General features: G+C 40.4%; 1 protein-coding gene across 3 annotated transcripts in view; it reads right to left on the bottom strand.

Annotated features, from left to right (window-relative positions):
- TMEFF1 (transmembrane protein with EGF like and two follistatin like domains 1) overlaps positions 1 to 13,304 on the bottom strand; it is a 104,607-nt gene that overhangs the window by 58,610 nt on the left and 32,693 nt on the right. For all 3 annotated transcript variants that reach the window (XR_008558333.1, XR_008558334.1, XM_054727478.1), the window contains exons 4-5: positions 11,541 to 11,567; positions 9,200 to 9,296 (exon numbers count right to left, since the gene is read on the bottom strand). Coding sequence is in view for 1 of the 3 variants with exons in the window: in XM_054727478.1 (XP_054583453.1) it covers positions 9,200 to 9,296; positions 11,541 to 11,567 (124 nt within the window). In the remaining 2 variants the exon portion in view is untranslated. The remainder of the gene's footprint in view (positions 1 to 9,199; positions 9,297 to 11,540; positions 11,568 to 13,304) is intronic.

Genomic DNA, 13,304 nt, shown 5'->3' with positions numbered 1-13,304 from the left:
GTGAAATTTCTTGACACTGGGGACCAAAAGAAGATGGTCTGAGAGAGAGAGCAAATCATATACAACGGGTCAGGAATCGGAATGGCTTCGGCCTTCAACGGCAACCCTGGGTGCCAGAAGACGACAGAGCAATGCTTTCACAATTCTGAGGGGAAATGACCTCCCGGCCAGAACCACGCACTTGCTGAGTTACAGTATTAGCTGCAGGTGAAAAACATTTCCAAATGTCTTGTACCTTTTCTCAAGAAGCTGCAGAAGGATAAAATGAGAGAGTAAAACCAAGAAGTTCAAGGCAAAAATTACCAAAAAACACGCAAACAAACAAACAAACAAAAAAAAAAAAAACAGAGTAACCTATATAGGGGTGACACAAGGAATTTATAGGATGATACTTGTGGTATAACAAAAAAATATACTTGGTTTTCGTCCCCTGTTCCTGGCTCAGAGCTTCTAAACATCTTTTCTCAGTGATAGCAGAGTCTCTTGTATGCTAAGGAGATGACTCATAGCTCTTTCCTGAGTTCTGATAATCATTTGAGTCATTTTAGCAAATTATCAAATGTAGGGGAGGTCTCCAAATGAATAGTATCCTGGGCAGAAGTGCAAGAGACGTCATTTGTGACTAGTGTCTATCGCGGAGACAGTCCCGTGGGTCCGAGCCCTTCACCTGCGGGGTCTATGCTAACTCCACGTGGAGAGTGTCAGAACGAAAATGAAATTAATTATAGGACATGCCGTTTGTACAGAATTGGAGAACTGATGGTTGTTGGAAAGACACTCATTAAAGGAAGTCCCTGAGAAGACACCTACATACATGATGGAAAGGGCAACCAGTCCACCCTGAAATACTTCCCCTCTGTAGCTCTGTAGACAGTCGTGTGGCTGGCTGCCATTACCAAGACACCTAAAGCCACTGGGTCCTCTTTTTTAGCTAGAGGACAGAATGCCCAGGTAACCCTGGTCCAGAGTCCGATCTGTATTTAACTCGTCTTGACCGTGTGGTGAAGTTCCTAGACTCCCCTCCATGAACCAAATGAGCGCACTCATTTAACCCATACCCCTGAGAGCTGGAAGTCGGCCATGGTGCGATTAGGAGGAGAGAACACACAGCAGCCCACTCTCTGAAGGTGTTTCTGCCAGTCATCCATACCTGGTGACGCTGGAATCCTGACAGGTGTCTCAACTATAAAGAGCCCTATGTTCCCATGACTCACTCATGGTCTTGCCCACCGACTTCCTAAGAAGGGAATCTTGTAAACTCTCGGGAAGTTGAAAGCCAGCTCTGACCCAAAGACTGTTCCATGAACCTTCAGCAAGCCTTCATGTGCAAGTGGCCATACGGCCCTTGCTTTTCCATGGCTGGGTTAATGCTCGGCACTGGTAATCTGGCAATGTTCTATTTTGTACTCAAGGTGTTAATAGGTGTAGTGTTTTTTAACTTGTGTATTTTAAACACGTCTGTATGCAATGTGGATTTTACAATAGAAGTTTTAAATAAAGCGTAGACCTGTATGTATAGTGTACTGTCATTAGCTTGAAAAAAGGAAAGAAAAGAAGATGTACATGTTTGCTTGTACGTGCATAAAATCTCTGGGAGATTAAATTAGAAACAGGTTGCAGTGACTGCCTCTAGCACAGACAACTGGGAGGCTGGAAAAACGGACCTGCTGGTGTAAGGTCTCTTCAAGTTTTTGAATTCCTAACATGGCGAATTTCATGAAGGCATACATAAAGAAATGCTTCAATGACTTCTATGAGTTAGCTCTGTGATTTTGGCAAGTCACAACTCCTCGCCTCTAAAATAGAGATAATACCTCATAACACTGGTGAAAGAATCAAATAAGCTTTTGGGAAAAGTCCTTTGAAGTCATCAAATACGATGCACATCTGAAAGGTATTACTATTATTGAAAAATATCTATCCTTCCCCTTCCTTTCTCCTTACTCTACATAGAAAGTGCCATTCCTTCTCGACAGGGTAAGTTTATTTTAGCAGGTGAGAAAACAATGGCTTAAAATAATTCATGTGAAGTTATTCAGACTTAACAAATACCTAATGAAACCTCTGACAGGCTCAGCACAATACTAGTCTCTTTCACACATTTTAGTAAATCCTCCATATGAACCCGTGTGCGGCTCTGAGTGCATAATGAAGCCCTACTGTGAACTGCCCTGTGTTCACTAAAGACCTATGGAGGGCCCCTACTATACCCAACCTCAAGGCAAATTCATCCAATAGAGAAATCAGCAAGACAAAGCCCCTGTCCTCAGGGAGCCCACAATCTGCTAGTGTTCCCAGCAGTATAATAAGTGCTACCCACAGGTTGTTTCTCAGGACCAAGGAGGACCACTGAATAAAGTCACCTAACTCACAGGGCCTCGGGGACAGAGCAAGGGGTGCTGACTTCCGACCCAAGTCACGCTTCATCCACATCTAGAAGGAAGAGTAGAAACAAGTACAAAAAACGGGGATGGGACTCCAGACAAAAGAAATAACAGAGGCAAAGTAGTATCAAGGGGAACAGCATTCGGAAAACAGAGCAAGAGGTCATGGGGATACGGTGCTTTGCATTTTAAAAACAAACCTCTCAAAGGAAACCTTTCCTGCAGCTGTGGAGAGCTCGGGGGACTATTTCTGGACAAAGGAGACTGTCTTTGCTAACATCCAACTTACACTTTGTACAAAGTAAAGTTTGGTAGTGTTTATTTCCTGTTATCAGAAGGAAAAGAGCAGCATACAGTTATTTTTCTTTTTTTTAAAATACATTTTATTGATTTTTTTACAGAGAGGTAAGGAGAGGGATAGAGAGTTAGAAACATCGATGAGAGAGAACCATCGATCAGCTGCCTTCTGCACACCCCCCACTGGGGACGCGCCTGCAACCAAGGTACATGCCCTTGACCGGAATCAACCTGGGACCCTTCAGTCCGCAGGCCGATGCTCTATCCACTGAGCCAAACCGGTTAGGGCTATTTTTCCATTACAATCTAAGGGGCCACCATAGGAATTTATTAAATGTAAATAGTTTTAAAAGTCTACTATTCCATGCATCCAGAGTAAGGCAATGTTCAATGATGAAAATTATACGTATCTTTCATTAGGAGGAAATAAGAATAGACGAGCAGATAATGGTAGAAAATTTACTTCTTTGTGTCTTTTTTAAAAAAGCATATGTGGTTTCCAGAAACAAGGGCAGAATGGAGGACACAGATGTATATAAAGCATTCCTCTCTGTGTGTGAACAAGGGAAAAGATTTCATTGCAACTCCTGACAGAGACTCGATCAGATTGTGATACTGACCAGCAATCTGCATCAAAAACAGAACATGGCATCCAAAAATGACAGCGATGTCCAGCAGGTGGGTGAACTGCTTATCAAGGCTGTCAGTCATGCTGCACACATCCATGATTCTCTGAGCAACTCTGAGCTCTTCCATCACTCAAGGGCAAAAAGGGAAACAGCCTCTCCAAAGAGACTGACATCAAAGAGGCAGAAGAGCAGGAACTATTTCCATAAAGCACATCACAGACAAGTTCAAAGAAATAATTTGAGGATTTTTATGACTCACCTGCACTGACATTACGCCTGATGAATCTACAGATTGCTCAAACCATTCGTGGGCAGGGATTTAGGTCAGGTGTTTAAAAGACACTGATGTGAAGGAGTTCTATGATTACCTGGCCCACTGTCCAGATAATGGCTGATGGCTATCTTGCAACAATAACTTCAGATTAGAAACACGGTTTAGAAAAAGACGGGGTTTGATTGCTAAGAATATGTGGTTTAAGAAACACAACTTCCTGTAAAACAGGTACTGCTTCCAACTTTTAAGCCTAAGTACAAAGTCAATCCACTATATTTCACAAAAGTCACAATGGGATACTGAAACCTCACCCCATGTGGGAGTCGAATTTCTGGGAAGCTCAACCTCCTCACCACACATATAAATTCAAAAGCTAAGCATGAATGAGGATATCCATCACAAACCCATGCAAAGCCCATAATGCCACTGGAGAGACAGTGCTTCAGGAAGAAGGGGGTGAGGGGAAGCCTCTCAGAAGCAAAAATTATCTATCTATATATATAAAAGCCTAAGCAATCGAATGACCAATGACCGGTCGACCGGTCGCTATGACATGCACTGACCACCAGGGGGCAAGACGCTCAATGCAGGAGCTGCTCCCTGGTGATCAGTGCACTCCCACAGCGGGAGCGCTGCTCAGCTGACCAATGGGCACCAGACACAGGGCTCACAGCTGGCAAGTGCAGCTGTGGTGGCATGAGCCTCTCCCGCCTCCGTGGTGGCAGCAGCAGCAGGCGCAGTGGGGTCAGGATGAGCAGGAGTGGCGCTGCGCCTGGCCCAAGCTCGGGCTCCTCCCCAGCCACCTCCCGCTTCGTGCACTACTACATCCCCAGAGGGGTCCCGGATTGCGAGAGGGTGCAGGCCAGGCTCCAGGCACCAGGCCTCTAGTTCAAACTATAAAAATTTAAAATAGCCACTGGGCAGACAAGAGAGATAAAATATATGCAGTGAGTAAAGTTTCTGCACTTCACTCAAGGACCTATTTACTCTGATTTTACATTTAGAATTTATTCTTACATTAGCTACAGTTCCTACTTGCATTTTGTTTCTTATACGAGAGAAATGGAGAAGCAAGTTAAGAGTTGGGGCTGCCTGGCCTGCTTGGCTCAGTGGTTGAGCGTCAACCTATGAACCAGGAGGTCACGGTTCAATTCCCAATCATGGCACATGCCTGGGTTGTGGGCTCGATCCCCAGTGGGGGGTGGGGGGGAGGCAGCCAATCAATGATTCTCTCTCATCATTGATGTATCTCTCTCTCTCTCTCTCTCTCTCTCATTCTCCCTTCCTGTCTGAAATCAATAAAAATATATTTTTAAAAAATAATAAAATAAAGTTGAAGAAGGTTCTAATTTAAAAAAAAAAAAAAGAGTTGGGGCCATCTACAGTCAGGCCTACTTGCAAGGCACACTGACAGACCAGAAGCAGCAGCTAAGAGTCCTACTGAAGAAGAAAAATTATTTTTTTTAAACTATATAAGAACTCAAAACACAAAGCAGAATGGCTCCTTAGGCACAGAGGTGAAGCAAACTGTTACTAAGAACACCAGTGGCCCCTGAAAACAGTAGGGTAAACACGTGTATGCACAACACAGTGTTTTTACTGCTTAACTACAAGCCATTCAGCCTCACCTGCAAAACCTGGATGATGCTTCCTTGCCCTACCCACCATAAAGAGCTAAAAATAATTTATGTAACAACGTCTAAAAACTAATATTGTTGAAATATGTTCTGTGAACTATGTTTAAGATGACAATACACTTAAATCAATTTCCATTTAAATGGCTAAATAAAAAATTAGCACTTCTCTTACTACCAGAAAATCAACATGGTACCATTTTTTCCCCTCTTGCCAAATGACAGATTTTTAAAAAACTGTGACCAAGATAAAGAGAAAAAGCTTTCTAAAGCAAGAGAAAGCGTTTGGCTGCCCTTGGGAAACTAGATAGGTTATATAACCACTCTTCTGACAGGGAAGACATTTCAAAATGAGAAAGTATAAAATATGTTAAATGAATACCCATATCTTAAAGTATGACATGAAATATCATACCTATTATAGTTACAGAGCAATATTTTTCAAACTGAAGGTCATAATCACTAGTGGATTATGAAGTCAATTTAGTGAATCACTACCAGCAATTGTTAAGAAAATAGGATAGAAATATTAAAGTGCACTGCATGTAATATTTCATAGAATTTTGTTTTACTTAATATGCATTATTACCATGTGTATGTGTATACCAGTGCTGGGTCACAGTGTCAATGGAGTTGTAGTCAAAACGTCTGAAAGTGACTGATAAGCAAATCAATAAACTGGCATATGGTGGTCGAGATAAAAACTAAAGAAAATTTGTAAAGCACCTAGTACTCAGAGTGACGAGGAGATGATAAGGACACACAGAATTCACAGCTGGGACCAGTCTGAGGAAGAGGGCATTGTTTTTTTAACAGTCATCAAGCAGCCCAGCCCCTGTGTAGCTCAGCAGTTGGCATTGACCTAGGAACCAAGAGGTCACCACATGCCAGGGTTGTGGGCTCGATCCCCAATGTTGGGGGGTGGGGGGGGCACATATAAGAGGCAGCCAATCAATGATTCTCTCTCATCAATGTTTCTCTCTCTATCCTTCTCCCTTCCTCTCTCTCTCTAAAAAACTCAATAAAAACATATGAAGTATAATGTTTAAAAAGTCATTAAGCAGCAGTCTATGAAGTAGGAAAAGATAATAGCTTTCATTCTAGGAATAAAACAGACAAATACAGGGAGGTAGATGTAAGAAACATACTGTTCTAGAACTTAGGAGAATCCACCCCACAAAACCCTCTGACTTCAGTCCTCATTTTCTCATCTGTAAAGTAAGAGGATTAAATCAGAAAATAAATTTCAAGAACCTATTCTCTGATTCTGGTAGAATCCTATACAGTAAAGATATAATATGCAGATGGTCGTTACACCGTGAAGCATAACAACTGACCGTGTAACGACTGGATCATGGATCAGCAGGAGGGTGGGGCAGTGAGCTACAAGTGGGCAGGGCAGCAACCTAGGGGGCGGGGGGGGGCAGAGGGAGCTACAGGAGGGCGGGGCAGCGAGCAGAGAGCTACTGGAGGCAGCAGCAAGCTACTGGCAAGCTACTGGCACACAGATTCGTGCGCAGGGCTACTAGTTTATAATAATTAAGTCATCATAGGAGTATGTGGATTATAACTCAGACCTTGTATTTAATAACTAAAATGTTATCTTTTAATAAACAATTATATAACACCTTCTTAATAAATAATAGGTTTTTACACAAAAATCAAGGCACGATGGCTAATGCCATATTTCAGCATCTCAGTTTACTACACCCCAAAGGTCTAGATGGCTGGGTCAAAATTACCTTCAGACAAATGTTACCATTCAGACAAATGTTACAATTCATGAAAAGCATATAGAAGGGCCTTGAAGTAGTTATATAAACTTTATATATCTTTCTTGGTACCATGACCCATTTAAAAGTGGAATTTTTTTAAATTACAGTCATCACTGAGATACATATAAATTGTTAAACTCGGCCACAATCAATAATAAATGTTTTATAGACTAAAAGATTAGATGCTCCTAAAATTTATTTTTGTCTCCTTCCATGGTAGGAACAACCATTTTAGCTTAGTCACTTACTGTGTAGGTAAAGGAACCAATCTGTTCCTTCGTGTTTTCCCCTGTGGTTACATCACTTCTTGGCCTGGACAAAGCTGCCTGGCCCAGTGTGTGTTGGTTCCTTAGTCTGCATGCTCCTTATTACTGGTAAGCCCTCCCCGAGTCTGTGCCCACCTCCTTACGCTTAGAGTCTGTATCTGCAAGAACGGTGGTTGCAAGTTCTCAAGTAAATAGACACACACAAAATTGATTTAGTACATACAACAGAGTTGCCCTGATTGGGCACAGACTACCCATTATATCATGAGGAGGTGTTCACAGAAAGATGCGTATGTCACCATGTAGATGTCACATTTGGGGCCACCTCTGAGACTAGATGGAATCTGTTCCACTTCTAAGCCCAAGATCTCTTTCAATTTAGGGATGAAAAATGAAAGCAGAAAAAAATGTATGAAATAGGACTGAACAGAGATACTGTCAAAAGAATAAAAACAGATCAATAGACCAAGCCAATCAATCACTGACAACTATTTTGACTCTGGACACTATTATAAAACAGTCCTGAGGAAAAACACCGAAAAGAACGAAATCTGTACACACACACACACACACACACACACACACACACACACACACACACACAATGGTGTTTCATCATGCCATATTATTAATACGAAATGAGAAGAGAGTGTAACATCTATTATCTGTTCTTTCTGCAAGTCCATATTACTCATTTCTCTTCTTGTCTTTGGACTAATATCTACTTTGGAAAACATGTTCTTCCAAATCAAATCACTCTGAAATGGGTAGACACGTCAATCCAAGTGACCAGCGTGCAGAAACAGCAAATTCGGGCATTGCTGAATTCACTTTTTACTGCACTTACTGGTCTTTTGCCAATTCTCACCTATTTTGAAATACATACCAAGTACATTATCAGACATTAATTTTACCAAGTCCCATCCAAATAGCCGATTTTGACATTACATCATGCTGAAAATGGTGTGATCCTGACTTGTAAAACTCACTTTGGGCATTAGTGCTAATTAAAGCATATTACTGCTATTCAGTGAAAGGCTTGAATATGCATTTGAGGCTGAATAAGGCACAGGACTGAAAAATACACAGCAAAAAAAAAAAAAATACACATGAGTAAGAATGGGTAAATCTCTATAAGGTAAGTATTTTAAAATATGCACTAAGGGTATATTGAAGCAGGGAAGATCCATTTGTGCTATAAGGTCCTGGAGTCAGCAGTAAGGCTTTTAGAATCAACCATAAAAAAGGCAAGCACCACAGGGAAACAAGAGAAGGTTGAGACTGGGAATCAACAGCAACCTGATGAAAGGAAGAAGCAAACATGCCTGTGTTGATGATTAATTGCTACTACTCCACCAAACAACACCGCTTCTTACAGGGAAGGAATGGAAAAATGGACAATGCTACCCAGGCTGAACATGAGTGAAAAAAATAGAACAATATAATGTCAGTCTGTGCAACTGGGACTTCTATACATAAATTTTACTTATATAAAATATTTACTTACTATAATCTAAAATTTTGAAATGGTTTTGGAATTTTTAATACATGAAAAGATACATGAAATGTTTTGTGTAAAAATTCAAGGTAAGCAGAAACTAGTATTGATACTAGTTGAAAGTATAATAGGATAATTTAGAATAAGAGCACTTCTGCTTTAGCCTTTGGTATAAAATTATCAATGAAAAAAAAAGACAGAGGTAAAACCAAAAAGTATTACAAATGGATTTTCATTCTAAAATATAACATTTAAACTGACTTAAATAACTATAGCATTACATCAACGTAAGAGAGATGTCAATAGACTAGCATTAAACAGAAAAATAAAATAAAAGGCACACATAAAATATACAGAAGCAGGTTAAATGATACCTTTCTATAACATAACTTAAAAAAAAAAACCTCCACATAAGTTTATCCCTTTTCCTCAGTCAACTCACCCAACGTTTTCTGCATCTTCATCACACTCAGCTTTATATTTGCAAGGTCCACACTTGGAGTGTTTTCTGTGAACTTCGGCCCCTGACCCTTCCTCTTCTGTTTAAAAAGAAAAATCAAATTTTCAACCAAGATTTGGGATCCTTCCCAGATATGCTTCATATTTCAGCAGCAAATATTCTATTTCCAGGGGAAAGGTACCCCAGCTCTTGAATTACTTCCAAAATCTATCAACGATAAAGTCCAAGAAGGTTGCCAATATTGAGTACAACATATTCTGTGAGAAAAACAAGTATTGGTGCTGGCAAAATAACCCACTAAATTATGCACAAAGGAGCAATACAGTAGGTTTTAATAATTAGTTCCCTTTACAAGAATATCCATATAACATTATTTAAGAGAGGTGGGGGGGGACATGAGCAGTAATTTTAGTCCAGTGATTACTCTAACTACATAACAACTAATTCCAGAGTTTTAAAAAAAATCCTCACATTTCAAAAAGGAAAGGGGGTCTCTTTACAAAGGATGTGCCCCTTTTTCTGCTTTGCCACTTAGCACAGCCAGAAACACCCAGAATGCAGAAGTGTGTGGGAATCCCATGATCCATCTCAAAAAATAATTAACTACCACCAAGACGCCAATTCACCTCACATCCCACATTTTAGGGAGCCCTACATTTGTGGGTCTCCATTTGAGTGGACCCTATCCTAATGATCTCACACTAGACAGAGAGATCCTAATGATCTCACACTGGACAGAGAGATCAATTTTAAAGCCAATTCAGGGATTACTCTTTACTCAAGGAATTTCCCAATCTGGTTTGGGGGAAAAACACCTTATTCAAGGCATATCAATCAGTAAAAAGGTATTAAAAGGAAAGTACCCAAACCTAATGTGCGCTTTTGATAAAACTTCCAATTTTTAGTGTCTGCCTATATTTTAAGTCCAGATTCTCATGAACAATCCCCAACAGATTCCAGGGATCATAATCCTAAGTATCTCTAAGGACCAGAAACATCATGAGATCTAGAAATCACGCAGTCACCTTGAGCTCGCATATGTTTGTGTATTAACCTGAGCAAACCTCTCAGCCCTTCTAACTCAACTCAGTTTATATCCACAGGGCAAGACATCCGATACCTGTACTATACTATAAGCAAATCTTGAGATCAACTTCCATTTCTTTAAATATAACAATGAGGACAGTTTCCTAATGAATGTCTGACCACATGGGCTAGATCACGTGATCTCTTAAAATCCTTTCCAGCTCTAAAATCTGGAACTTATGATAAACCTGACCTTTCACACATGATCATGGAGTTTCTGCTTAAATATGTCCATTTAAATCCAATTCTATTGTACAGCAGCTGTAATCATCTTTTTTTTTTAAAGCTGACACTGTCATACCTGAACTTCTTCCTCAGGACAGTTCTTCTATTCTCTAGGTGGCTTAAAATCCCTACCAAATGTAAAATTTTAGGATTCTATGAAATGTGTAAGTCTGGAGTAAGGTTTTAAATCGTGCAGAGAGGATCACACAGTATTTGTTTCATCTGCAGAAGTGTGAACGTTACCAGTGAGTTTTCTGTTAGCGTATCCCCATAGTACCTCAAACATTATTTTGCAGGCAGTGGACACTCATTAAGAATCACAGCTTCATGAAACTATGAGATAGATTAGTCACTCTTAATTCTGACCATCTAGAGTAAACTTGGTTATATGCTGTCCCCAAATATTAGTTTCCTATAGCAGAAATAATTCATATATTTGTACAATAAAATTAAAACCAAACAGGAACATTTGAATGGTTTAAATTAAACTTTAGAGTCACCAGAGTTTGTTCTGCAAGTCTTCTCTTTGCTGTGCACAACTCACTCTAGTGTTTTTGAAAACCTGTACCCTGAAAACTCCTTGAGAGTAAAAATGTGTAAGCATGGGGCGGGAGAGAGTTATGAATATCCTGGTCCAAGCTAAAATCACTTGTGGGGGTGATCCTAGGAGAGGCACTCCGGTACAACCTCAGCTCAACAGGAGCTACATTTCCCCTTCGTCTAGCAACAAATCTTTAGTAGAAAAATAACTGCCTGAAACAAAGATGCCAGGCTAACGGGGACAGAGGGACTGGGGGAAGGGGGGTGATGGCTAAGGGTCGGGGGTTTTCCTGAGATACTGAAAATGTTCTAAAATTGACTGTGGTGATGTACAACTCTGTGAACATACCAAAAGCCAGTGAATTGTACACTTTAAATGGGCAGATTGCATGGTATGTGAATTTTAGCTCAATAAAGCTATTTTACAAAGTAAAAGAAAACAAATGCCTTTCACAAGGTACCTGAAACTTACCTCCTTCTCCAGATCCAGAGCCATTATCTGAGAAAAAACAAACAAACAAAAAAAGAGTATAGATGAACACTTCAAACAGGAATTTTCTTTTCAAAAATCAAACTGGGATATTCATTCTCGGGTAGCCCTTTTCTCACTTTCTTTTTACTACCAACCAGTTCATTCTTACATACCTATTTTGTACCTTTCTCCAAATATAAATTCTTTGGACACATAACTATCTATACCTCAGACATCTTGGTAGCCCATTCAGGAAATATCCAGGGGCCTTGCACAGAGTAGAGACCAATGAATACTGTAAAATATTTTAATGAACTCACTTAAAACGTAGAAGAAAACTTTGATTTTGCTAAAGCTTGAGAGACATAAGGAAGAAGCTGTTTTTATGAGGAAGGGAGGGAAAGAGCTTTGGGTCTTGCTCCAAGTATCTTCTTAATGAAATCTGTGGCTAAAAACCCAAAGCCAAAAGGTTAAGAAAAGCCCCAAGGTTCGGAAGGAAAAAAAACCTCAGGGTTGCGGTTTTCACATTCTTGATGAAATTAACTTCCTCTAGGAAGCCTAACCAGAAGGAATCTCACCAAGATGTAGGTGGGAGACTTGTTACTAGTGAAATGAAAAAGCCAGGCTAAAATGTAATGAATGTAAAATACTGATTTTATAATCCTAAGAGAACCAACATATGGCACAGAGCACGCTGGAAAGAGAGTCATGCTGTAGTATCGTCGGCGCCCAGCAGTAAAATAGCAGAAACCGCCTGTAAAGAGCCTCACACTTGATCAGCACTCTGCAGGGGGAGGGTAAACTGGAGAAGCCACCAGCTCTGCAAACAGTTCTCTGGAGTGGGAGACACCACCTGTAACAACACTGCTGCCTTCCCGTGGAGCTCCTTCAGACAGGAATCCAATTCCCAGACGGGGCAGACATTGGGAAAACATATTGTATGCAGTGCCCATTGCAAAATCTTCACGGGGTTTTATAGAAAGTCTTCAATTGCGTTCAATTTTGGTTAGTCAGCCATAAAAAATTACATCTTCTCTAAGTAATAAGGAAAATAAGGAGTGAAAGCCGAAAAAAAAAGAGAAGAGGGGAACTCAATCTAAAATAGTTTTTATGACCAAAATTTTCTCAGGAAAACACTCCCTTTTTCTTCTATCCCACACTGATTGGGTACATATAGTATATGCTAGACAACATGGTAAATGATAAATAAGGCAGTTCCAGACGATGAGATACTTAATCACTTCCAACCTTTTTATAACCCATGTCCAATTTAAAAAATAAAATATCTAATACCTTCTTTTAGTGTTATTTAAAATTCCCCAATAAATTAAATATTGTTGTAACTGCAGAGCCAGTTCAAACTGGTCTTATCCTGTGTCTAACCAGATAGAGTTGGCTTTTCAAAAACAACAGAACAAATCTATGTTCTGCAGCCGTAGCACATGCAGAGGAGAGAATTCTGACCTTCAATAAAACAGGAACCAAAGTTTCACATCCCCTGCCCCTAGCCCCAACCACAGAGCTGAGACTGGACCAGAACTCAATCCTGGGAATCCTTTCAGAAGCAAAGGGTCCAGGAAGATCCAGTGCTAAAGCCCTCCAATTGAAACCTGCCCCACCAGCACTTCCACATCCAGCCCCTCCTACCCTAACCCATTCACTTCCACCCCAAACCCTCAATGGGGAGACAGATTTGAGCCTTGCCTCCTTGCCTGTGGACGTCCCAATAAAGCCTTTTATTTTTCCCTCAAAAGCCGATGTCAT

The sequence above is a fragment of the Eptesicus fuscus genome, chromosome 15, assembly GCF_027574615.1.
Source record: "Eptesicus fuscus isolate TK198812 chromosome 15, DD_ASM_mEF_20220401, whole genome shotgun sequence".
Classification (NCBI taxonomy): Eukaryota; Metazoa; Chordata; class Mammalia; order Chiroptera; family Vespertilionidae; genus Eptesicus; species Eptesicus fuscus.
This window is presented reverse-complemented; position numbering and strand designations above follow the sequence as displayed.